This window comes from Drosophila obscura, unplaced genomic scaffold, assembly GCF_018151105.1.
Source record: "Drosophila obscura isolate BZ-5 IFL unplaced genomic scaffold, ASM1815110v1 contig_87, whole genome shotgun sequence".
In the NCBI taxonomy this organism is placed as follows: domain Eukaryota; kingdom Metazoa; phylum Arthropoda; class Insecta; order Diptera; family Drosophilidae; genus Drosophila; species Drosophila obscura.
The window spans coordinates 2058694-2086344 of record NW_024542880.1 but is presented as its reverse complement, the minus strand read 5'-3'; the positions used below and the strand labels follow the sequence as shown (position 1 = coordinate 2086344).

General features: G+C 41.2%; 1 protein-coding gene and 1 long non-coding RNA gene across 2 annotated transcripts; both read left to right on the top strand.

The window, feature by feature from the left end:
* Positions 1–1319: 1319 nt before the first annotated feature.
* LOC111080025 (39S ribosomal protein L3, mitochondrial) lies at positions 1320–27336 on the top strand. Its single transcript, XM_022375392.2, has 4 exons — positions 1320–1431; positions 1493–1595; positions 1656–2200; positions 26769–27336. The coding sequence occupies exons 1-4, from the start codon at positions 1394–1396 to the stop codon at positions 27187–27189; spliced, it is 1107 nt and encodes a 368-aa protein (XP_022231084.1). The 5' UTR covers positions 1320–1393; the 3' UTR covers positions 27190–27336.
* Positions 24715–25326, top strand: LOC111080026. Its single transcript, XR_002608423.2, has 3 exons — positions 24715–24816; positions 24868–25088; positions 25153–25326. It is a non-coding gene; the product is annotated as an uncharacterized LOC111080026 (long non-coding RNA).
* Positions 27337–27651: the final 315 nt, after the last annotated feature.

Genomic DNA, 27651 nt, shown 5'->3' with positions numbered 1-27651 from the left:
CGCTCGCACACTCTGCCGCGTTCAGTGCGCGAGCAACCCATAGTGGAGGAGATGTAGAATCTAAAGGGTACATGTTTAATCTACATGTTAGATGTAGAATATACATAATATATGTAGATGTAGATAACAGATGTAGCAAAAAAATGTAATATGTAACATTTTTTTTTTTATTTCTAAAATTCTTAAAAATCATATGCACAAAAATGTAAATACTGACTGAGTACGGGTATAAGTAGAGTCGCGTCCTTAGAAGTGACTCACACGTTCTTTCTCGTTATTATTATTTTCTATTAATCTTCATATATATAAAATATGCCTGGGGAAGAGCGACCCCAGCCGAAGAAGTGCATTTTATTAACATTTAAAAAAAAAACCTAGCAGCTGTCTGAGCAGTGTAACCGTACGGAATTCAGTGCACATGTCTGGTCACACCACTGGCCGCTAGAAGAATATATGAAATTTGTTTGCTAGCAAACAGTTTTCGGATCTCAGTACTAGGCTTGAGGTTTCAGAGAATGATAAAATAAAAAACTTTTTGCACCACTAGAAACAAAAAAAAATACATGTTTATATAGAAAAATAAAGGAAAAATGTAAATTCGCATATATTACTTAAAAATAATACTTTTAGCCAATTTTAGCCAGTGTTAACGCCAATTCCGAGCTATTGAATTTTGATTGATTTTGGCTTATATCGATAGCTGACATATCGATTAGAATACGCACTAAATAGCAAAGAATGAAATAAACTGAGCCAAATTAATAAAATATTATGAAATTACCTCAATACTTCAGTTTTACTATGAAATGACTGTTTTTTGTGACTGTTTTTTGTTGCGAGTCCCGAAACTTCGAAGCCAATATCGTTAGGTTCTGAGCCGATTATATTGGTGACGTCGCAATAGTAAGGTATGGATCATTGCGTTCATCAGAACTCAAAACATGATGGATGACATCAATCACTGAGCACTGATCAAGTTGTCCTGATGAACGCGGTCAATGATAAAATTAGTTAGGAGTATATTTTCTAATGACTATATATATATATTGACCTTCTTCTTATCTCTTCTTTTATGTTATATTATTGTTGTTATTAGTGGTGATAGATGTGCTAATAGTAAAAATTTAGCAAAGATGTGTTGTATTGCAGAAAAATAATCATATAATTGAATACAACATGCGTTCGAAAAAACGGACGCACTGACTGACGCATCCCAGTGTAAGCAGCCCTATTAAAGTCGTAAAAACATCGATGTTTGTTTCCCAAAAATCATCGATGTTTTCGAAAATTGTCAAAGAATGTGTATATCGATAGCACCATCGACTGTTTTTTATCTCTGCTCTGCACTGAAACCAATATTTTATAGACAGCGGTTAATAGTTATATAAGTAACATGATTCAAAGTGTTATTTTCCAGCTTGGGAGGCTCCGGTAAGAAAAAAAAAATATGTCGTTTTCAGTTCATTAATTCATAAATATTTTCCTTAATTAGGCTTGGAAGCTGTATCGTTTCTAGTGCACAAGTACGCGATAAGGGATATTTGAGCCGACCCCGCTTAAGGAATCCGTACTGGAATTTGCGGAAACAACGCACCGTAAGCAAAGTCTCAATGCTTACATTTATCCATTTTAATATAAATTTTTGTATGTAAAAGAATACAGAAGACTTTGTAACTACGGAAAATCGACATTTCATCAGTGAATTAATTTACGAAAAATACGGTACTCCAGCGCTTACCAAGAGCATACAGGCTCAAGAAAATAAGTTGATCCAAACCGATGATCTGGAAGATGGCATTCGTTCTTGGTCCCCGCACACTAGACGTTGCGGTGTGATAGCGCGTAAGATTGGTCAGTATCCGCTATGGCTTAAAAATGGCAAGAAAGTGCGCACCACATTGTTACAGATTGCTGACAACCATGTTATTAAATTTATGCCACCCGAAGAGTGTCGGCTTCAAAAGAATCTATGCAGTGCACATAATTGGAACAAGTATGGCTGTCTCCTCGTGGGCGCTGAAAGTACGAGCCCAGCCATGCTGACTAAAGAATACTGCAATATATTTCGCGATGCTGGCGTCACACCAAAAAAAAATATCATGCGTTTTATGGTCTCACCACAGGGAGCACTAGCCCCTGGAACACCTTTGAATATTGCCCACTTTCGCGTTGGAGAATATGTGGATGTTCGAGGCAAAACGTGAGTATTTCGGAATGTATATAAAACTAGCGGACCCGACGAACTTCGTCTCGCCCCAATTTAATAACTTAAGCTATTACAACAAATGTATATCATACGCTATATTTATTGCGAAAACCATACATTTTCCTAGGCATTGTACCCAAGCGAGTACAGGAAATCGGCAACTTTCAAATAGTAACGATACTTTAACTCGACCAATCGTGTTGCAAAATTATTTTTGCGTTTCAATCACATACGCTGTGCTTAACAGCTGGGTATTCATAAAAAAGCGACAAAGAACTACGGTTGTTGTTATTGAGCTTTCTTCTGATACGTCTTCGGCAATTTTCTACATTTTGAATAGTTCAGTGAATGTGTGGCTCTGTAAAAAGGGTGTTTAGAAAGAAATATATCTGTTTGTTTATATGCGCATAGCTTAAAGCACTAAGCAAACAACACATACAGGCGTCAAATCGAATAAAAACTGCCTGCATACAATTTTTGGACGATTGGCTCCCAGGCCTTCGGGTCGAGAGCTGATAGCTTCGGCAGGGCATTCGGCTCTCTCCGGGTTGAGCCGAGAGAGAGCGCCTTTGCAGCTGTGTCGAATATAAACCGTGTGCGTGTGTAGGCGTACATTGCAAATGTATGTGTGTACTCAGACACGGCGAATTCTTATTTTCCGAAACCGTTTTGAGTTTCGTTTCCAGGTAACATAAATGTGTGTGTGCCATGCATTCACACATACTGTGCTTGTGTTTTTTTAAATTTTTTTTTTTTATTTGGAAAACAATATAACAATACAAACATGTGAGGGTGACGGGGGGCGGGCGGGGGTGGATAGGTAGGTTAAATCCGCTCCCGCGGGACTGCCGCTAAGCATTACTTCGCGGGGCGGAGGGGTGGGGAAATTCAGTAACCAGAGTTAGCCGGCCCGGCTTCGCTCCAGCCTACGCAGCTCCCGGATGATGGTTGCTGCCATCGTGGCGACCGTCTTCCATATCTTCTCGTCCGCTACCATCCGTGCAGTTATGTTGTCTGGGTTGACACCTAGGCTCATCTCTAGTAGCCTCGTGCGTTCTTGCAAGAAGCGGGGGCAGGAGAAAAACATGTTCTGCGTCTTCCACTACTCCAGGCCCACAATGGCTGCAGTAGGGGTCGTCGGCGTGCTTGAAGCGATGCAGGTAGTTCTTGAAGCAGCCATGCCCCGTTAACAGTTGGCCCAGGTAGTGGTCCATCTGTCCTTTCCTTCGTTTCAGCCATTGGCCAAGCTGAGGGATGAGCCTTCTCGTCCACCTTCCGTTAGCAGCTTGATCCCAGCGCTGCTGCCAGCGTGATATGCTGCCATCTCGCCGCTCGCTGACTACCGACGTTCCGCTCTGTCGCTCGTCCGCCAAAAGGTCCAGCGGGACCATGCCTGCCACAACCAATGCTGCGTCTTCTGACACCGTCTGGAAGCAGTACGCAACTCGAAGAGCGCACCTCTGTATGTGCTTCTGCTGCCTGCACTGTACGAGGGCACCCTCATCGCTGGCGTCCACACTGTCGATCCGTACATGAGTATGGAGGTAACCACCCCGGCGATGAGCTTTCTGCTGCGCTGTCGAGGTCCTCCTGTGTTGGCCATCATCCTGCTTATTGCTGTGGCTGCCTTCGCGTTTGCGTATGCAAGGTGGGCCTTGAAGGATAGCCTTTGATCCAGCATCACCCCAAGGTATTTTACCGCAGGTTTGGTCACGATGGTGGTGCTTCCGACCCTCACGCATGCCTGCTCGACCTTCTTTCTGCTGCTTATAAGTACAGCCTCCGTCTTCTTCTCCGCCAGGGACAGTCCATTCTCTGCAAGCCAGGATACTATTCTTCCGACTGCCTCGTTGCATTTGGCTTCAGCGTCTCTACTGTGCTTTGCTACCGTCACCAGTGCGATGTCGTCAGCAAAGCCCACCAGAGTGCATCCTTCCGGTAGTGCGAGCCGCAGGATATCGTCATACATGACGTTCCATAGAATAGGGCCTAGGACAGAACCCTGGGGAACGCCACCCGTGATGCCGTGTTGCTTTGCTCCCTCTTCCGTGTCATAGAGCAGGACTCGGTCTGTAAAATAACTCTTCAGCGTTTTTATGAGGTACGCAGAAATGCCTCTCCTCCGATCTTCCTTCCCTCCATAGCTGCATCACATGCCGCTATGACGGTCCTGGAGATGGCGCTCGCACATGCTTCTGCATCCCCGGTGGCTGTTAGTCCTCCTGCTGCAGAGAGGAGCGCGCCTCTGTCGAGTGTCTCTTCCTTATAGCCTGTCAGAAGTGCTCTTTGGCTCCATACGGTATACCTGGTGGCAGAGATGTCCGTCAGCACCGCTAGGTGGTCGCTGTGTGTGTACACGCTCAGTACTCGCCACTTCGCATGGCGTGCGAGCTCCGGGCTTACAAATGTAAGGTCAATAATTGACTCCCGTCCTGCTCTGCTATACGTTGGGGTGCTTCCTGTGTTGAGACGGGGGTATTCCTGGTGCTGCCCCAAGTCGTGGCCCAGGCGTTAAAGTCACCCGCTATTAGGACCGGCGATTTGTCTCGTGCGTCGTTGGCGATGTTGCTGATGATCTCCTCGTACTCCTGCTGCGTAAATCTTGGTGCTATGTAGCAGCTATACACAAATATTCCATTGTGCTTAGCTCTCACATAGCCCACTCTGGATGCTCTGTGCGTGAGCTGGCCTGGTCGCGGGCCACAGCTCCAAATTGCTGCTCCTCCGTCTGAGCTTTGCTGCCAGACTCCTTCGTGTTTGTTCGTGAAGGGCTCACTAAGCAGCGCTATGTCGATATTCTGCTCCAAGACCGTTTGCGCCAGCCCGGCAGTGGTTTAGGTTAAGCTGTAGTAACTTACCCATCAACCAGTTTGGATAGGGCCTTCTTATACTCAGGGCAGCTGCGGCTCAGGACCGAGTGAGCTGTTGAGCGGGTGTCTCCTGGTGTGCCAACGCATAGTATGCATTTTGGCGGATTGTTGCACTGGTTGTGCTTGTGCCCCTCTCCTCCACATTTGTAGCAGGCGTCTCTTGACACAGGCCGCTTGGATCTACACCTGGCTGCAGTGTGTCCATAGGCCATGCACTTAAAGCAGCGGGTTGGGGCAATCCGGCGCCGCATGCGGCAGACAACCCAACCGACTCGCACCTTGCCAAGCTCGAGAAGCTTCTTTGAGAGTGCGGGCTGGAGGTTCAGGGTAGCTACCTGCGGGGCACCATATGCTTTCCGCAGTTACGGCACTGCTCCTTGGGGTAAGTGGCCGCCGATTGCTGCAACTATGGCCTCCCATACTTCCTAGCCTGTCGCTAGTTCGTCGATGTCGAGAACTTCAACCGCGACTGTCTCCTGCATGGCCTTCACGGCTGCCTTGTCGCCAAGCGCTTCCTGTATGGCCGTCTGTAGCTCCTGGGTGGCGGGGTCTGAGGGTTGCTGCATCCTGAGGAGCAGCTCGCCCGAGGCAGTCTTCCCGATGCCCTGAACCTTGTTTTTTAGGTTCTGGAGAGTTGGTGATGCCTTGACCAGTTTGAGGATGTCGGCATATGATGCCTCCTCGGTGCATTTCACCAGCACTGCGTCTGGCCGGGCTGTCTTCTTGCGATTGGCACGCCTACCTCTGACCTCACTCCACTTCTGGTTTGGGTCAGCGCTTTCTGCCTTGCTTATCGGGCTTTTGGTCGCCTCTTGCCGAATGGTGTCAGGATGGCCTTGCCTGGGCTTGGCGCGAGCACTATTCTCCTCAGTTTGCGTCGCCTTAGTCGCACTGGGCTTCGTGGGGAGTGGATCACAATGGTCCAGCTTGGGTAGGGGGCCTGCAGGTTGGCAGTGGCACTGGCAGTCTCCTGGCTCTGTCCTTTCCTCCGCTGGCGCCTTCAGCTGTGACCTGACTTCCATTTGCAGCTCCTTCATTCGCCCGATCATCTTCTTGATGGCCATGTTAATAGACCTTTGGCCCTTCTCATTCATCTGGTGTTGGAGATCGTCCAGGATTGCTCCCATCTCGTCGATGTCTTGGGCGCTGGTCCTGCTCCTCTTAGGGGGGGTATTCCTCACGCTACTCGATGGAGAAGGGGGGTCCCGTGGCCTCTTTGGGGTATCGGCGTCCTGTGGCGGCCCACTGGCAAAGCTGCGCATCGAGCTTTGCTTCATGGGCTGCGCTGAGGCTGCTACTTGGTGTGGCGGTGTTCGGGCCACCTTTGAGGCTTTTTGAAAAGCCATTGCTCCGTTGCTGCTTATCATGCTGCTGTGCTTGTGTGTGGGCTCTACAATTTGTTGCCGCTTGAACTGAATTTCGGTTTTTCGTTTTGTTTTGTGGGCTGGGCAGAGTGGGCATAATTTATATAAAAAGATCTTTAAATGCAATTATATAGATCGTAAAAACAGGTCTCTGAAAAATATATGTAAATTTATTGAAAAAGTTGATATTACGGCAGCAACGAAGTCGAAAGCCGACGGAATTTGCACAATATTTATTTACATAAGTAACAACAAAGACTATAAAATAAATTTTTTTTTTATCATATCATATCTCTGCTCATATGTATCTCCTAAACTAAAATTATCTTGAAACTTAGATTCGCTAAAGCTCTGGAAAATTTTCTATTAGATGTGTACATTTATTTTATTCAAAGCGTTCATAAAATATGTTAATTTTGCCACCTCTTTTCGGCTGAGTCCCCACTGTAAATATTCACAATACAAACAAATAACAACTTTAAAACCAAACTCGACCTATTCAGGGTGAAATCAACCCTCAACCGGGCCCAGGGCAACCATCAATCTGGGGGCCCTCCATTTTTTCACGCCAGCTCCCTTCCTTTTTCATTTGATATAAAAACTTATAAATTTAATGTTTGTTTGATTATTTTGTATTTTTTTCAGTGACTATTATATTTTTATTCATTATTTGGAGTTTTGTTTTTTCAACAAAACTTCTCTCGACTATTGATGCTGATCAAGAATATATATACTTTATAGGGTCGGAAACGTGTCCTTCTCTGCGTTACACATCCACTTTTAACACAAATCTAATATACCCCTTAACCCTTTTTGAGTACGGGTATAAAAATGACTTAATGATGCATTGACATGAATTGGACACCATTACCAGTTCAATTGAGCTTGTGCCCGTTTTATAAAGAATTTTTATTTAAAAAAAAAAAAAAGTGAATTCATCTTAACAGCTATGGCAGTCCGATTTGGGTATCGATAAATCTCTGTTAAACATAACAGAGGCCTTTTTGTATGAGCTGGCAATAACGCGTGGGTGAAACAGCAGTAAATTTGGCGCTTAACAATACAAAGAGTAAACAAATTCACAAAAGTGGATTCCAGAGCGCCTTGAAATTAAAAGTGTGATTTTTTTCTGAAAATTAAAACGCAAAGTGAATGTGAAAGCCGGAGCCTGCCTGATTGTAAAGTCCTTTGTTAAAACTAAGAGTAAATGTTTGATATACGGACTTATGCTCAATAAAAGAAACCATGATGACCTGCGATTTGTAAAGAATTTACGTTCAGAAAGTAAATGGCGCACAGGGGTCGATTCTGCCAATCTGGCAGGCAATAAATAAAAGTAAAATGTTGAATCTAGTTAAATTTTTTTTTTTTAATTTGCCATCCCACAAATATTTATGCAATATTTTTATATTTTTCCTAACAAGGCCTGTCTCTAGCACCGCGAAAAAATTGCGGCAAGGAATTTGCTAGTTATTCCGTGAGGGTGTGGAACATAGCTAGAACAGGGTTGATGAATCAGCTGTGTTTTGTAAAAAGAGGCAACTGTAAAATTCTGCTAAAACTAAAAAAGGAAAAAAATGCACTCTGATGATGAAGTGATTGTGTTGGTGGCGTCATATATTGTTGCAAAACAAAAAAGAACAATTTTCATCTCTCTTTTTGGTTTTGCGGACAGTTTTTGCCTACAACTTGCACCATTCACTTCAGGTAGAATTGTAATGTATATATTCCTGAGCTGGGTATCAGCTGTTCTCTCAGTCCACACACGGGTCCGATAGGCAGCTATCGATATAAATCTGTGGATTCCGCTCGTGTTGCTGGATACACACTCCAGGAATACGTAAACGAAACATTCCTGTCACAGTTTTTTTTATATGGAGTTTGACAGGAATTTTTCGATTCCGCAGTGCTGGATACTATGCTTCAGTAGTTAAACAGCTGCACGACAGTTAGGTTAGGTTAGGTTGAGGCGGCTGTCGGGATTGTCAGAGACCCGACACACCTGGGCCGGTTTCGGCCCGTTGTGATACCGCATATACGTTCCCCTCTCCCTCGTGAGACCCTATGTTATCCATTATCCCATCCGGATGCCCTTATGAAGCCTGCGATCCGTCTGAGACTGATTGTAGACATGTCCGAAATATCAATTAGAAAAGGAGCGCCCAAGTATTGCAGTCTCCTTCTACTGAGAGCCGGACAGGAGCAGAACAGGTGTTCCACAGTCTCCTCCTCGTCCTCATCTCTACAGCTTCGACAGAAGTCGTTATATGGGGCGCCCAGCCTGTTTGCATGTGTGCCTATTAGCCAGTGTCCCGTAAGGGAGCGTATGACTGAGCTGCACCTACTCCTACCGAGTTTGCAAAGCTCATCGGTGCGCTTCCTAATAATGTTAGGCCACCACACTGCGACTCCGTAGAGTAGTATTGGTCTAACTATTGCCAGGTAAATCCATTGGACTATTCTTGGATTCATGCCCCATTTTAGCCCAATGGCCTTCTTGAAAGTGTAGAGGGCTATCGTAGCCTTCTTCACTCTGTCTTTGATGCTCAGGTTCCAGCTAAGTTTTTTGTCAATTATCAACCCTAAGTAACTGGCACTGTCGCTGAAGGAGAGCCTACATCCGTTTAGTATTGGGGGGTTGAGGGACGGGATTTTGTATTTGGTTGTAAACAACACAAGTTCCGTTTTAGAGGGATTGATTCCCAGTCCACGCGACTCTGTCCATTCTGAGAGTCGCGCGAGCTTTGCGGTCATTAGATCGCAGAGTGTTTGAGGGAATTTTCCCGAGAAAATAATGGCAACGTCGTCCGCGTATGCTACCACCTTGCAGCCCCCCCCTTCCAGGTCACACAGAATCTTGTTGACTGCTATGTTCCATAGAAGGGGAGACAGGACACCACCTTGCGGGGTGCCTCTGTTGACATACCTAGTCTGAGTGGACGATCCCATTGATGATGTCACTGTCCTGCATGTGAGCAATTGATCTATGAGCATCACCAAGTGACGATCCACTCCCAGGTCAGTCAGGGCCTCTGTGATGGCTTCTGGTATGACGTTGTTAAAAGCTCCCTCAATGTCTAGGAAAGCGATTAAGGAGTATTCGTTGACGTGTAGAGATTTCTCTACCGCCGAGATTACTTCATGGAGTGCCGTCTCCGTGGATTTTCCTTTTCGGTAGGCATGTTGTGCGCCAGACAGCCACTGAGGATTTATGGTTGTCCTCAGCTGCAGCCCGACTAGTCTCTCAAAGGTTTTGAGAAGAAAGGACGATAGACTTATTGGTCTGAAGTCTTTTGGGGTTGTGTGTGAGGGTTTCCCTGCTCTGGGGATAAAGACTATTTTAGCCTTTAGCCAAGCTCGGGGGATTTTTCCCACTGTCAGTATCTTCCTGAAGATACTTTGCAGCCAGTTGATGGCCATGTCCCCGGTTTTTTGTAACTGAGCCGGAATGACTTGGTCCGGGCCAGGCGATTTGAAGGATTTAAAGCTGTTTACTGCCCAGCTAATATTCCGTTTTGTGAGGATGTGCACCATCGAGGTTTCCGGGCCTTCACTTGGGGTGTCTGCCGGCTCGATGGTCGTACACCCAGGAAAATGAGTGTCGAGTAGAATGTGTAGGGAGTCCTCACTAGAGTTTGTCCACGTACCATCCGTTCTCTTGAGATATCCCACCGAGGGGGATGTTTTTGACAGGATCTTGCGTAGCCTTGCGGCTTCTGTCGTATCTTCAATTTCGGAGCAAAATTTTTGCCAAGAGGCCCTTTTTGCTCTCCTTGTTTCTTTTTTGTATAGGTTTAGCTTACTTTTGTAGTTTTCCCAGTGCGCTTCCTCGCTGCTGCTTTTGGCTCTGTTAAAGAGAGTCCTGCAGTCTTTCCGGAGGGTATCTATATGTTTAGACCACCAGGGGGGCTTCTTTTTCCCTCTTGGTTTGGTTGGGGGGCAAGCTGTCACGAAGGCCTTATTGCAAGCTTCCGTGAAATTGTCCACAAGACGATTAAGATCGTCTTGTGTGTCAGGGCATTTTGGGGCTAGGGGGGGGAGTAATTCCTCCATTTTTGCACTATACATATCCCAGTTGGCTTTCCTTGGGTTAATATAGCTAGTGGGTATGGTGCTTTCGAGCGATAGGATTGTCTCGATGTACCTGTGGTTGGAGAAGGAGTGGTCCTCTAGGACTCTCCAACTTTTCATTGTGTCTGACAGCTTGTGAGACAGTAGAGTGAGGTCAATAACCTCTTGACGGTTTTTTATGATGAAAGTGGGGTCATTACCCCGATTACCAATAATTAGGTTGGAGTTTAGGATGAAGCTGAAAAGTGACTCACCCCTTACATTTGTATCCGAGCTCCCCCATTGGGTGTGGTGAGCGTTGGCATCGCAGCCTATTAATAGGCTTGTATCCGACCTCTCGCTGTCGCTGGCTATCTTGCGAACAAGGTCACTGGGAGGATCGCTTTCCTCGTGAGCCATGTAGGACGACACCAGGTTCAGGCGTGTCCCTTGTAGCTCTAGGCTAGCCGCCGTGTTGTCGCCATTGCTAAAATTGTGGAGCAGAAAGATATTTAAGTGCTTTCTTGCTAGTATGCAGGTTCTAATTTTACCTTCAGTTTGTGCTACAATCAGCTTGTAGTCCTTCGTCGCTAATCCACAGACCCTGCCTCCTACCACCCAGGGCTCTTGGATTAGGACTATGTCCCCTCCGCTTGCGGCTAAGTGGAGTATTAGGGCAGCTGATGCTGCTTTACAGTGGTGGAGATTTATCTGCAGAAGCCTCAGAGACTTCGTTGGAATCATTCTCCACCACTGTTATATCGGCGTCAGAGTCGTCGCGGATATCGTCCCGACACAGCGCCTCAAAATCGAGCATCAGCTCCGTCTGCATGTAGGTTTGCATCTCTGCAACATCGTGAGGATCCGCTCGGGCTCCTTAAAGGTGGCCGGCACCCATATACGGGCCCTCGGTCTACTGGGCACCTCGCTCCAGTCCACAGCGACGAGCTTCGCCCCAGCGTAGACCTCTCCGATTTGCGCCACCGCAGCTTTGTATAGCTTCACGGAGCGCTCATCTTCGCAGGCCACCACTTTAATGCTCCCCTGGAACCATCCCATGTCTTTGCAGACTGGGGGTGGTCCGGGATCCTTCTCGAGAAGCTCGAAGCAGCGGTCGGCCAGTGCCGCTTCCACCCACTCCCATTGGCTTCTGGGTATTTTCCCCTCCGCGCTGCCTTTGTCGAGAACGCCTATCAGCGTCCTCTCCTTGGCAATCTGCACGAAGGATACGTTTGGTAACACCCTGGAGCGCTTCGCGGCAGGTCCGGGCGTCTCTTGAGAGCGCTGCCTCTTCGGTTGTGCGTCCACCTTCTGTGGCTCCACACTGAAGTTGGGCAACACCGTCGAGGCCCATTCCACTTTTTTCAGCCAGTCTGCTGTTGGACTGACTTCCTGGCTGGCGTTCTGCCGACGGAGTATGTGCCCAGCACTCCTCTTTTCGGCATAGCTGTATTTCCTGGTTTGGACACTGGTTGATGGCAAGCCATCACCCGCCGCTTCACCGGAAGGTTGAGCAGCCGCAATATTGCTTAGCTGCCCTACCATGGTATCCGTTTTGGGTGTTGGCTTTCCACCCATCCCAGGTTTGGGATGGGACCCACCCGGATTCATACCCGCGTCCTTCGCCATGCAGGTCTTTCCTGCGTCTGAGCGGATCGGGCCAGGCCTTTGGGCCGCTGCCTTCTCCCGCTTGGGATTTCTCCCTGCAGGCATTTGAGGAGTGCCTCTCTCGTTTTTGTTTTTTGTTGTTGTCTATATTTTCGTATTTTTCCATAAAGTTCCCACGAGCTGCAGAGAAGGGGAACGGTCCACCCCGGCAGAGCTCTGCGTTACCCGGGTAAGGCATAATTAGAACAGGGGGCTGCCAAGTCCCTGAGCTCTCCGTTCACGACTGGGCTAGTTTTATACCGGGCCCCCAGCCAGGCTGACTCTTGGCACGGGTCGATTAACACCTTAGTCCGGCCCGGTGTGAGGTGAGTGTTGGGGCTGGGATGTGGGTAGGTATTGTGTAGGGATGGGATTGTGTGAGCTACTTAATGAGAGGCGGCACCACAAGCGCATCGTCAGTGTTGCTGCGTCGCGAACACCCGCTGGCTGTCCGGGACTGCTTATTTCGGTACTCTCCCTCAGAGCCAACTTAGTTGCTACTCTTTGGGATGCCCGCTTATTCGCAGCTGACCTACCCACTAGGGTAGGCCGTTCGCTATCCGCAACCTGCGACCCGTCCGGTGGCCTCAGCTATGCCCCCTCTGAGCCACCTCAAAGCCCAATAGGATCATCGGATGCACGACAGTAAATTCCACGAAAATTTTCTGTCCATACATATAGTATGTTTTATGATATATGGGCATTTCTCTGACGAGGTCCACCGAGACCAAAAAATGCAATGTCTATAAAAACACATTTCCATAAAATTCTGTTGCGATATTATAGTATAAATTTAATAAACAACTAATTCTTCTTTTTTTGGTTTAGTCATGTTTTCTATTACTGTTATGCTTTTACAAAAGATGATTCTTGAGAAAAGTTATTTCACAAAATATTTCTAACACATCAAACTATCAAACAAAAATATGAGAAAAATGGTTTAATCTCGGCTAATGGTCTATTTTAAACTGCTATTAACATAGGAATTTTAGTCCCGTGCGACATGTCTCGTGCGAATATGGTTATAATTAAAATTTAAAAAAAAGTACGGACCATATATGCGTAAAACAATAACCATTTTAAAGAGACATCAATGCACAACATAAATAGAAATTTGCATCAATATATTGCCCCAACTTACGGTGAAATCTGAGTTTGAATTGATCGACGCTAAAAACACTTCCATATTTTTCCGGTGCAAATGGCTTGGTTTGTTTTTTTAATCTCGCAAACGAATATGTTACCAAAACCGACCTTAGCACCAGTTATAGGGTAGCTGACAAATGCAGCTATAAATGCGACACTTTGTAGCTTCAGCTTAACGTATATTAAGCTAAAACCAAAAATTCATGCCAACAAATATTTTTTTTTCGACTTTTCCTGAGTTTTTAAAGTACAAATATCGGGAAAAAATACCGCAAAAAGATGATCAAATTTATTGCCATTTTTGGCAATTTTTTAAAACCCTCCTTTTTTTTTTAGCTTTGTAGACTGTTTATAAATTAACTTCTTGTTCTCATCAAGCAGTAGTTCTACCGGAAATGGCGACATCGCGGCCCCTATTCCACGTGTTTCCGGTTGGTTACATTTTTTAAAGCATTGCAAATCATTTTGGTTGAGCAACCGACAATTTGCTTAACATTAAGATAGGTATCTCCTGCAATAAAAGTTTTGATCCTTTTGCTTTTTCTTACCTAATACACATAACTACTTGTATTTTTATAATACAATGACTTAAGCTACCAATTATTAATATAATCAAGAACATAAAATATCAAAAAGCTCGGAAAAGTTAAAGGTTTAAAAAAAAAAACCAACTTGAATGCTATTTTTGTTGCCCTATTTCACTTCTTTTTATACCCGTACTCATAAAGAGTTAAGGGGTATATTGTATTTTTGGTAAAAGTGGATGTGTGTAACGCAGAGAAGGAAACGTTTCCGACCCCATAAAGTATATATATTCATGATCATCAATAGCCGAGTCGATATAGCCATGTCTGTCTGTCTCGATGAGCGTCTCAGAGACTATAAGAGCTAGGGCAACCAAATTTGGTTTCCAGACTCATGTGATATCACACTGCTACAAGTGTATTTCAAAATTTCGCCCCCACAAAGAACGAAATCTGTGGCAGGCAGAATTTTAAAGATACGAGAAAACGGAAAACACAATAACGTAGAGAATGACCATATCTACCAGATTGCCGTGATTTGATCGTGATTTGAAACAAAAAAGACTGGTGCCGAAAAGTGCTATTATTTCTGCCGCAACTGTATCTGGTATAGATCGGATTATTATTATATCCAGAATGAAGAAATTAATTTTCAGTTGCTAACCCCGCCCCTCGCAGCGCTTTTGGCGCTATTCTCTCTCGCTCCCACATACTCTGCCCTGTGCTTGACCTTTTGCGGAGAAGATGTACAATCTACATTGTTTTTTATGCAAGGTCAAAAAAAATGTAAAATATTTTAAAATTCTACATAAATCATAAGTTCACAAATGTATAAACTGACTGAGTACGGGTATAAGTAGAGTGGCGTCTCCAGAAGTGACTCAAACGTTCCTTCTCGTTTTGCTACATCTGTTATCTAAATCTACAATGTCGATTACACATCTTTAATTTAGATTATACATACACAATGTAGATTCTACATCTGCTCCGCAAAGGTCACGCAAAGGGCAGAGTGTGTGCGAGCGAGAAAGAGAATGAGGAGGTGGGAAAGCAGCTGAAAATTAATTGCTTTATTCTAGCTATAATAATGATCCGATCTGATTTAGATTCGGCAATCTGGTAGATATGGTCATTCTCTACGATACTGCGTTTTTAGTTTTATCGTATCTTTAAAATTATGGCTAGCACAGATTTGTGACCTTTGTGTCGGTGGAAGGGGGTGGGGCAAATTTTTTAAATACACTTGTAGCAGTGTAATATCACATGTTTCTGGAAACAAAATTTGGTTTCTCTAGTTCTTATAGTCTCTTAAATCTAGGCGCTCATCAAGACGGACAGAAGGACAGACGGACATGGCTATATCGACTCGGCTATTGATGCTGAGTTAGCTGTACTCAAGACGGGGTCAGATTGAAGACGCGGGGGTCGGTTCAAGACGGTGTCGGATTGAATAGCTCGATTCCAAGACAATATGCAAGTGATTGCAAGATCAAGACGGTAGAACGTGAATGCGATAATGATGACGATCAATTAAAGACTCGAAGAGGGCAGGCGGACGGAATTGAGAACGAAAGAAGCGATAAGAGCTCGGGCTGCTGCTGAGCCGAGTACAAGCGATAGATATAGAGAGCGATGGCAAAGCAAAGGAAAGGAACGAAAGAAAGGCGAGAGATGAAGATGCGAAAAAGAACGGCTGCATAGGCTGCTGAGCAGCGGGAGCATGATTATGTACACTACTGGTCAAAATAATAAGTACACGCTCATGAGCTTTCTTTCACGTCTCGTACAACTTTTTTAAAAAACAGAAAGAAAAAATTCACTTAACTTTAAGATTACTAACCTACAGTAGAATATAAAAAAATTTAACATACGGAATTTTCGCTTCAAATGAAGGGTTTCTGATCAATTTTATCTAAAAAACATAAACAAGGGGCGGTCAAAATAATAAGTACAGCAATTCTACAAAGTTAAAAACTCAAAGAATATCAAAAATTTTTCACTTTTTTCTTATTACACTACTCGACAAAATCGAACTTTTTTTTTCCTCAAGGATCCAAACCGACTTTTTCTGATAGATATGGGGCTTTAAAATTTTTTAAAGAATTATGGTTTTTTTTCTATGGCAGAACTTTTTTTTGAAGAATTTTTGAAGTCTGGTATTTTTTTTTTAAGCTTTTTTCAGAGGTAGCGATAGTTTTTTTCACATAACTTTAATATCTTACGTCTGGTTGTAAAGAACTTTGCTATTTTGAAAAGATAATTAAAACAGCTAAAAGCTAAGCCCAAACACTTTGTGATTACAGCTTACCGTCTGGGAAATATAAAGCATTGAAATGCAAAAATGATGATTTTTGTGCGGTATTTTTTACGAAATTTTGACTTTAAAAACTCAGGAAAAGTCGAAAAAAAATTATATCTTGTGTCCTCTATTTTTTTGTGTATAGGTGCGTTAATTTGGCGTCGTTTAAGGTATCGCTCATTAAAATCTATGGAGAGACTTTGGAGCTAAAATTCGTTAACCAAACCTAAAATATGGAAAAAATGCACAAAAAATACCTTTTTGAAGGCGGCGGGCCCTTCCTTCCAAAAGGTATTTTTTGTGCATTTTTTCCATATTTTAGGTTTGGTTAACTTTTAGCTCCAAATATCAGTTTTCAAAAATTCTTCAAAAAAAAGTTCTGCCATAGAAAAAAAAAAAATATCATCAAACCATTTCTAAGCCCCAAATCTTTAAGAAAAAGTTCGTTTTGTTCCTTGAGGAAAAATCGTGTTGACTAGTGTTATTAGTAATCCTACGATATTATCTGAAATAACCACCCTTATTTTCTTTAGCTTTGGCGATTATTTTTGGCATACCAGCAATAATTTTGCGCCAAGTCTCTACTGGAATCTCATACCAAGTTTTTGGGACAAATTCTCACAATTCTTCGGAGTTTCGAAATGTATTTGTGCCAACGCGACGTTTTAAGTCTCCCCATAGGTTGTATATTGGGTTTTAGTCAGAAGATTGACTTGGATAATTCAAAACGTTTACCTTGCCCTCCGTAAACCAAGCCTTGACCAGCCTTGCGGTGTGTTTTTAGTCGTTGTCCTGTTGAAAGACCCACCTCAAGGACATGTTTTCCTTAGCATATGGTTGCTTAATGTCAGTCAATATGTTTTTATACCCGTACTCAAAAAAGAGTTAAGGGGTATATTAGATTTGTGGTAAAAGTGGATGTGTGCAACGCAGAGAAGGAAACGTTTCCGACCCCATAAAGTATATATATTCTTGATCAGCATCAATAGCCGAGTCTATATAGCCATGTCCGTCTGTCCGTCCGTCTGTCCGTCTGTCCGTCTTGATGAGCGCCTGGATCTCAGAGACTATAAGAGCTAGCGAAACCAAATTTGGTTTCCAGACTCATGTGATATCACACTGCTACAAGTGTATTTCAAAATTTCGCCCCGCCCCCTTCCGCCCACACAAAGGACGAAAATCTGTGGCAGGCACAGTTTTAAAGATACGATAAAACTAAAAACTCAGTATCGTAGAAAATGCCCATATCTACCAGATTGCCGAATCTGAATCAGATCGGATCATAATTATAGCCAGAATGAAGAAATTAATTTTCAGTTGCTTCCCCTCCCCCTCCCGCCCACGACAACGCATCTCATTTTCCTTCTCGCTCGCACATTCTGCCGCGTTCAGTGCACGAGCAACCCCTAGCGGAGGAGATGTAGAATCTAAATGGTACTTGTACAAACTACATGTTAGATGTAGAATAGACATTGTAGATGTAGATATCATATGTAGCAAAAAAATGTAAAATGTAAAATTTTTTTTTTTTTCTAAAATTCTTAAAAATCATAAGCTCAAAAATGTATATACTGACTGAGTACGGGTATAAGTAGAGTCGCGTCCCCAGAAGCGACTCACACGTTCCTTCTCGTTATACCTGAATTTGGTCATAGGATCATTTTTACGATGTATTGGCTCAACGCCATGCAAAAAAAAAACAGCCCGAGACCATAAGGCAACCGCCTCGGTGGTTAAACACTTTTTGTTGTACTGGACGTCGAATTATTTGCCTTTGGGGCGTCGTACACATCTCCTGTAGTCATTACCAAAAATATTTGGTTTTGTTTAGTCGCTCTAAAATATATTATTTCATTTTTCAGACCCATCTAGCTCAGAGCATGCAAAATTTGTTTCGCCAAATTTTTGCCTCATCTCAAAATTTTTTTCTCGGAGTAAGGAACCTTTTCGGGCTATACGTTCTGATTAGTCTAAATATTGATGCCTACGAGGAACGGTCTGAGATGATATTTCATTGCCAATTTGAGCGGAAATGGCTTTGAAGGACATGAACGCATAATTTTTTGCAAGACTGGCGATGCGGGTGTTCGTTGCTTGTGAAGATTTCTTCTTCCTTCTTCGATTTTCAGTGGGAAATCTTAAATTTAAGGCATTCTGACCCAAATAGACCGAGCGTCAAAGACTTTTCGCAGTTTTCCGAAGACTTTTCCCTTATTTTTTAAGATTCAAGACAATCATCACTTCTTCATCAGAACAATGCTTTTTCGGCCCATATAGTGAAATTTTTTTAACTCTCATGTACTTTAATATGAAAGAAGTCAATAAAAACCAACAATCCTTTGACCAAATCTCAATTAAATCCTTAAAAATTCATAAATACCTCCAGTGTACTTATTATTTTGACCACATTAAATATGCACAGCCATCAAAAATTTAAGCTTAGAATTAAATTAAGGGTGCTCACAACTTTCATTTTTGATTTAAATATTTGGCAAAACTGTAATCTTTAAGAATATAAACAATTGGCAGTCATAAATTCAAAAACATTCGAGATATTTCATAAAAACTCAGCACGATGCCTCTTTACTTATTATTTTGACCAGTAGTGTACATATGTATGTAGATAACAAAGTTAAGTGTGCAGTATAAATGACGAACAATAATAGATATTTACTCTACTGCTGCACCACTAACTATGATCTATGAATTAAAGTCTACTATGTATATGACTGCGTGTTCTTAATTCACCGATTTTTTGTTTAATTTCGGGTATAATATAATGCGATTGCCAAAACGATTACATATTTAACTAAAATAGTTCCATTTCCAAACCAAAGATTTTTTTCGAGACAAATATCGCAAAACAAACAAAATAACTTTTTTTGAAGAATTTTTTAAGTCTGGTATTTTTTTTAAAAGCTTTTTTCAGAGGTAGCGCTTGTTTTTTCATATAACTCTAGTATCTTACGTCTTGTTGTAAAGAACTTTGTTATTTTAAAAAGATAATTAAAACAGCTAGAAGTTAAGCCCAAACACTTTGTGATTTCAGCTTACCGTCTGGGAAATATAAAGCATTGAAATGCAAAAATGATGATTTTTGTGAGGTATTTTTTACGAAATTTTGACTTTAAAAACTCAGGAAAAGTCGAAAAAAATGATATCATGTGTCTTCAATTTTTTTGTGTATATGTGCATTAATTTGGCGTCGTTTAAGGTATCGCTCATTAAAATCTATGGAGAGACTTTGGAGCTAAAATTCGTTAACCAAACCTAAAAAATGAAAAAATTTGTACATTTGGTACCTGATCGCGTTCCAATTTTTGTAAACCTGCACTTGTGAGAATAAAAAGGAAACATTTGACCTGAATAGGTATCCTACCTCAGATAACGAAAAAAGTAACTGTCAACAAAATTTCATACCAAAAGACCGCGATAGCAAAGTTCTTTACAACCACACGTAAGATACTAGAGTTATGTGAAAAAACAAGCGCTACCTCTGAAAAAAGCTTAAAAATATACCAGTTTTCAAAAATTCTTTAAAAAAAGTTCTGCCATAGAAAACAAACGAGAAGGAACGTGTGAGTCGCTTCTGGGGACGCGACTCTACTTATACCCGTACTCAGTCAGCATATACATTTTTGAGCATATAATTATTTAGAATTAAAAAAAAAAAAATTGTACATATAACATTTTTTTGCTACATCTGTTATCTACATCTACAATGTATATTCTACATCTAACATGTAGATTGTACATGTTCCATTTAGATTCTACATCTCCTCCGCTAGGGGTTGCTCGTGCACTGAACGCGGCAGAGTGTGCGAGCGAGAAGGAAAATGAGTTGCGTTGTTGTTTCCGGAGGGGGCAGGGGAAGCATCTGAAAATTAATTTCTTCATTCTGGCTATAATTATGATCCGATCTGATTCAGATTCGGCAGTCTGGTAGATATGGATATTCTCTACGATACTAAGTTTTTAGTTTTATCGTATCTTAAAAATTGTGCCTGCCACAGATTTTCGTCCTTTGTGGGACGAAAGGGGGCGGGGCGAAATTTTGAAATAGCAGTGTGATATCACACTGGTTGCCCTAGCTCATATAGTCTCTGAGATCTAGGGGCTCATCGAGACAGACAGCCGGACAGACGGACAGACAGACATGGCTCTATCGACTCGGCTATTGATGCTGATCAAGAATATATATACTTTATGGGGTCGGAAACGTTTCCTTCTCTGCGTTACACACATCCACTTTTACCACAAATCTAATATACCCCTTAACTCTTTTTTGAGTACGGGTATAAAAAAAAATATCATCAAACCATTTCTAAGCCCCAAATCTTTAAGAAAAAGTTGGTTTTGTTCCTTGAGGAAAAATCGTGTCGGGTAGTGCAATCAGCAGCAGCAGATGGCGACGTCTCCAGTGCAACCGCCGGCGACCACCGTGGAGATAACATGCTTTGAAGAGCGTAGACATGGACATTAGAGTGGGCCAAAAGTCCAACATTTTTGAAACTTAAGTCGGTCCGGTGATATAAAGTTGTGTTAAGGGATTCTAAAACGAAGGCAAAAAAATTGTTGAAATCGTTTAATGTTTGACCCTCGCGCATCATGGTCAAACTTTTCGCTTTTAGCCAAGTTAGGCAAGCTTTGGGTATATGTATGTTTAATTTGGGAGTCATACTCCTTAAAACAAAAACGATAGACCGTGAATTATAAAGAATTTATTTAATTTTCGAACCTTTACTCAAAAACAAAAACAAAAAATTAAATAAAAAAGTCGATAGATCGCAAATGAGTTTAAAAAAGAAAAACAAAAAATTGCTTGGTCAAATTTTGGCTGTCTATTAAATATACTTGTTATTATACTTGGATACTTGCATAAGTAGATATTTAAAATTTTTATCTGCACCGGACGACTACATTCATTCATTCAGTGCAGACAGATGACACAGAGTGTGCGCCTAGTTTATGGTTTAAATGGTGGACTTAGTGGATGGTTTGGCTTGTGTTGCCTTCCGCTTACGCTTTTTCTGGGCCGAAACAGATGCCTGTTGTACTTTAGCATCTTAGCTGCTTTTTACTTCAAAGAAACAATGCGTTCAGGAGGAGTAAGCCGGAGCTTTCCATCGGATTTCTAACACGATTCGAAGGCTTCTTTGGTGTAGCCGACTGCAGAGCACCAATATCTTCCAAAAGTGATAGGCAGCTCGTTGAAGATTATACTACACTAAATATACTAGATTACCATAACCTAATTCTTAACCCAATATACGCATTAAATACATAACCGGGCCTGTATATCTATTAAGAGTTTTTAATAGCCGTTGAAACTCAGTTATAATTAAGAAAAATTTGAGCGTTTCAATAGGTAATGTTTTACAATTTATTGTTATTGGTAAGGTGGGCGTATGATGACCGATATATTAAAGCGATGCGATGGATATGAAGTATTTCTCTTCTTTTCCAAAAGAACAAAAAAAAATATCTGGGTTAAAAACGAAAATAAATCAAAAGCATCAGAACATTTTTGAACAAAATTTACACCAATTTTTTCGCGCTACAAAAATAATAAAATTTGGTTTTAAGTTTATCCTCCAAATTTGTTGTATTATGCTCAGAGCTCTTACACCAAAGTAGCTATTTGTTTCATTATTAGCACGAAAGCAGCGTATTGTTAGATAATATGACTCCCAATACTCAGATCCGTAGTATCCGCTTGCTTTTCGGGGTTTTGAGGGGGTGGTGACAACTAAGCCACTGTCCACAAACGGTACCTCTCCCCTAGATATTAAAGTAAAAGTGGGAGGTTGGTTTTCCTAGATTCTCCTAAAACTTTCGGCCATTTGAACAGTTGTTGTTGACCAGTTTCCGACCAAACAGCCGATCAATTGATTTCGTTGCAACAACTTGTATGGCATTTGGCTCGCTCTAAAACATCCATACTGTCGATTACTCTTTTTCTAGGGCTCATGTTTATATATCCATGATTAGTCGTCTGTGTAGATTTTATACACACCTTTGAAATCGATCGTATTTTTGTGTAATTTTCTTACACCAATCGACACGAGCCACCGTTAAGCCGATTTTTTAATTGTGTAGGATCCATCGCGAAACACCTATTATACCACATGGTGATAATGGAAATCGAATTTTTCAACGTCATACTAATGCCCAAAGCTGCCTCTATGATTTAAAACAACCTTCACCAAATTCGTCTTGCAACGAAGGACGTCCACAATTGAATTTGCGATAACGGTTTTTTACATTGCACAATGGTCCCAAATTCGTTGTTTCTACATAAGGTCTAAAAATATAGATACAGACTTGAAAACATGCTCATTTGGTAATATTAGGATTCTTATTAAATAGAAAACCCTACCCTCCCCCTACCGACCATTTAACAGAGAAATCTACCAAAAGGCAGTGAATCAAACAAAGGTTTTCGTTTTGTAAAATTCATAGCCAAAACTATATGTGGAAAATATCTATTAAATTTCATTTTCATTCTGATCAAACAAAATTTAGCATAAATAACACTACTCCACGAAACTGAACTTTTTTTCCGCTTCGAAGTTCTATGTCAGAACTTTTTATACCCGTACTCAAAGAAGAGTTAAGTTGTATATTGTATTTGTGGTAAAAGTGGATGTGTGCAACGCAGAGAAGGAAACGTTTCTGACCCCATAAAGTATATATATTCTTGATCAGCATCAATGTCCGTCCGCCCGTCTGTCCGTATCGATGAGCGCCTACATCTCAGAGACTATAAGAGTTAGAGAAACCAAATTTGGTTTCCACACTCATGTGATGTCACACTGCTACAAGTTTATTTCAAAATTTCGCCCCGCCCCCTTCCGCCCCCCCAAAGGACGAAAATCTGTGGCAGGCACAATTTTAAAGATACGATAAAACTAAAAACGCAGTATCGTAGAGAATGCCCATATCTACCAGATTGCCATATCTGAACTAGATCGGATCATAATTATAGCCAGAATGAAGAAATTTTCAGTTGCTTCCCCTCCCCTTCCCGCTAGCGACAACGCAACTCATTTACCTTCTCGCTCGCACACTCTGCCGCGTTCAGTGCGCGAGCAACCCCTAGCGGAGGAGATGTAGAATCTAAATGGTACATGTATAATATACATGTTAGATGTAGAATCTACATAGTATATGTAGATGTAGATAACAGATATAGCAAAAAAATGTAAAATGTAAAATGTTTTTTTTTTTAATTCTAAATAATTAAATGCTCAAAAATGTATATGCTGACTGAGTACGGGTATAAGTAGAGTCGCGTCCCCAGAAGCGACTCACACGTTCCTTCTCGTTATTAGGTATATCCCCTAGAAGATTGATATTTACCCTAAATAGACATATGTATATACAAAACTATAGGAAAAATACACGCTCAAAGAGAAGACCACCTAGCTCTTTGTAAAATAGGTTCTACATACTTTGGTGTTTATCCTTTTTTAACATTTATTTTCAAGGAACCTTTTCTGAATAGTAATACAGTGGAAGTTCGGAAATTATAACCACTTGGTTTCTGGGGTGTTTTTAATTTCTGAAAAGTTATTTTTCTGTACATTTTTTTTTTCTGGACAGAAAATGATAAAACTACATAAAAATTGGAGCTCAAGCTTTAATTTAACACAAAAAATGAATTAAACATTACAATTCATAAAGAAGAAACATTTTAGTTATGTTAAAATTTCATTTATAGATTTTTATTTCCTAATTTTTATCTTCTTCCTTCTGCCATCAACTAACACTAATTTCCACAGGCGTATAAAATTGCCACAAGGCCAAAAATTATTTTTTGTTTAATATAAGCGGTATCTACTAGTCTTTCACGAATCCATTTGAAACGGAAAACGAGACACTCGTACACTTACATTGACCGATATCAAAACATACCATCTGCAAGCATAACAAGCAAGCTTCATGTTCATGTTTGCGAGAACGAGATGCTTAGCGCAGGCTTGAAATTACGGAACATGCGAATGAGTGCGAAAGAAGAACCAAGAACTAACCACTTGGTGCTTGTACCATTCGAACGGATTAGTTCGCTGAGAACATAATTCAGAAACAAGAATGCTGTCACTTATATATTTCAAAAGTATATATAAAATAAGTAAATTCATGAAATTAAAAATTAGTAGCAATAATATATGTACAACGCGAAATGCATGAACGCTTCCATGACTCGTCAGCAGCACACATGCTCACACATGCCAGGAAAACTCGCAAATACTGTATTTGGTTGTTTCCTTTGCTCTCGTTCTTATTTCTTCGTGCTCGTTCAATTTTCGTTTTCCTAAGCTCGCTGCTCAACACAAATCATACATTCATACTTCATGCCAAAAAAATCAATCATCTTTGGGATCATTGTATTGGCAATGCATCGTGCTTCATCAACAAAATTGCACTAAGCTAATCTAATAGCCTTTTCACTCTGACTACCATCCACCATCCATTTCTGGGATTTTCCTAAATCGCACGTTTCTGTTCGGTATTTTTTCGATAATTGTCAAATGCAACCATAAATATTTGACATTCACATCAAAAAATCGGAATTCACTACGAAAATGTAAACAATGACAGACAGGAAAATATAAATAAAAACAACAAAAAAAGCACCAGATCTAACAAAAAACGGAAAAAATCCAAAGATATCAAAGAAAAATGGAAGGAGCATCAAATGGCAGTGGTAAGTTTCAGAGATATCATTTTTGAATACCCATATATAACAATATTGTAGCACATAAGAAAACAGCCGGTGGCAGGTTGATGTGGACCACCGAAATTGAGAACCAACCTGCTCATTGACCTGTGGCAGGAAAAAATAGACGATTTGCGGGGAGTCCGTAAGAACTCGCACGTTTATATGGAAATGAATCAGACCATGAAAGAGGGTTGTGGGCTCGATGTTGGATGGACGGAAGTGCGAACGAAGCTTGAAAATTTGACCAAAAAATACAGGTACATATTATTGTATTTGGTAAACCATAAATTGTTGATTCTACTTTATTTTCATACTTTTCAGGATGGAAAAAAATAAAGTGGGTCCAAGCGGGGGGCTCCCTCTGGATGGCAGCATTATGAGAACCCAGATGACATTTCAAACGGATTTAATGCAATTTTTAAGAGAATATAAACAGCAGTAGTAGGTTTTCATAATACATTTTGTATTATTTTTAAATTTAAGTAATAATTATAATAAATGGCTAAAACTAATTATTTAAATTTATTCTATTTACACAATATGTTGCAATTGCAGATCGTATCTGTTCTGCTGAATGATTATAATCAGCAGAAATATTGCTGCGATCGGGTTATTCTCTCTGCTCACTTAAAAGAAGTTGCCAACTTTCATTAATTGAGCTGTTGAGCATGTTTAGCATGTTCTGCAAAATGCAACAGCACAATATAATGGCACTGTTGTTTTTATGATGGCTATCCAGGCCTTTTACAATTATGCGGAATCTGGCTTTTAAGTGTCCAAACGCATTTTCCAGAACTCGCCTAGCTTTGGAAAGGTTGTAATTAAAAGTGCACTGTTCTAAAGACGCAGCTGTGGAAAATGGGTATGGCTTCACAAGCTTTTTTGAGAACCTGAATGCCGAGTCCCCAATCAGCATTACTGGAACCTTCACTCCGCAAATTTCCTTGGCTTTTTCCTCTAGCAAAGGCGACTCTTCGATAAACTTGCCAAGGCTTGACTTTTGGTATATCATTGTATGTACCGAACCGCTTCTGAAAAACACAACATATATATTTGTACTTTAATCTTTTGTTGCATTTAGTAGAAGCAGTTACAAATGACCACAACCTTCTTGGCTTCAGTGTTTTCAAAACAGATATTCATTCTATTATCTACTCCTCGTCAAAGTTGTCCTCATAATCAACATCATCCATGTCCAGCAACATGATTAGCTTGTGCAAGAATATGTTTTGCTACTGAATCACATTCACAATCATTGAAATGTTATTTATATTCATTTTAATTTTCAATGTTTACAAATTTTCTCCGCACGCAATTGTGAGCATCAGCTGTTTCTCATGGATGGTGGATGTGGTTGGTCTCAGTGTGAATCGGTGTTTCACATCTTTCAAAAATTCCCACCGTTTCCTCGGGATAGGCTCAGTGTGCAGAGGGCATAATCATTCTTGGCTTAAAAATCTTCATCAACTACTAGTATAGTAGGAAATAACGAAACAGAAATGTGAAATGTCGTGTAAATATGTAAATAAAATTTGTTTTTCCTGAAACAAATTTTTTGTTTAACAGGTTTATCCGGGAAAATACCAAGAATTTTAATGCAAATGACCATTGGGTCCTAATAAGGCTAAAAGAGACATAGGCCAGAAACTTTATAGTTAGGTAGGCTTTGTACGCCGACAATGAGTGGAACATTTTACTAAAAATATCGTAAAATACAAATAAGTTTTTAAAACATATTATAAATCAGAACCGAGAGATGACTTCGTGTGATTTCGGCTGAAAGAGATTTATATGCATGTATAAATAAAATCTGCCCAAAACTTGAATCTCTGAATTCTTCTGTATTTTTCCATTACATCATTCTACAATATTTAAACGAAATTTCGGTTTGATTTAGATTAATTAATGGCTTAATAACTATTTGTTTTTCATTACAGCGTCGACCACGGCTTCCAAGGTGTGGTCAAGCGACACGGCTACAAGGGCATGCCTGCTTCACATGGCGTTACCAAGACACATCGCCGTCCCGGTAACATTGGCGGTGGTGGCGAAAAGGGACGTGTCTGGCCTGGTACAAAGATGCCTGGTCATATGGGTAATCGTTGGCGTGTTCTTAAAGGCCTGCGAATTTGGCGCACGAACACAAAGTACAATGTGATGTGGGTGCAAGGTAGCTCAGTGCCCGGACCTACTGGTGGACTTGTATATATATACGATACGATTTTGCCCCTGCGGAAGTTGAAGCATGCTCCTGCATTCCCCACATTTTGCGATGAGGTGGAAACTAATTTTGAGGACATTTGGTATGAGCAGATGCACAAATTTAAGGATGAAACCATTGTATACAAGGGCGATTAGATTTATTTCCTATCAATTTAAAAGGCTTTATAATAACATACAAAATGCATGTTAATAAAAATTAGCCTAGAAGACTATATAATACAATAAACGAGAAGGAACGTTGTGTGTCGCTTTTGTGGACGCGACTCGACTTTTATACCCGTACTCAGTAAGTATATTGATACGTCAGCTTATGATGAATGTATGTGAAATTTTAAAATCGATCTATATATATAAAAATGGAGAGATAAAAATGTATAGTGCATCATCACGTGAGAACGGCTGGGCAGATTTGGTTTAAATTTTTATTCAGTTGTTTGTATTTACCAGAAGAATGTTTCTACGTGAGAACCAGAGCTCGAAAAATATGCTCAACCAACTTTTTTTGTGCTGTCTGCACTCGGAAAAGACTGAGAAAAATAAAGCAGACGTGCTCTCTCACTGAACATAACACGTATTTTTGTTGCTCTCGAATTTTGG

Bases quoted from the DNA above. Each gene is read 5' to 3' on its own strand.
- LOC111080025 (XM_022375392.2), top strand. From the start codon at position 1,394: ATGATTCAAAGTGTTATTTTCCAGCTTGGGAGGCTCCG. The intron at 1,432-1,492 runs GTAAGAAAAAAA...TTCCTTAATTAG, and splicing joins TTCCAGCTTGGGAGGCTCCG to GCTTGGAAGCTGTATCGTTT. The intron at 2,201-26,768 runs GTGAGTATTTCG...TTTTCATTACAG, and splicing joins GTGGATGTTCGAGGCAAAAC to CGTCGACCACGGCTTCCAAG.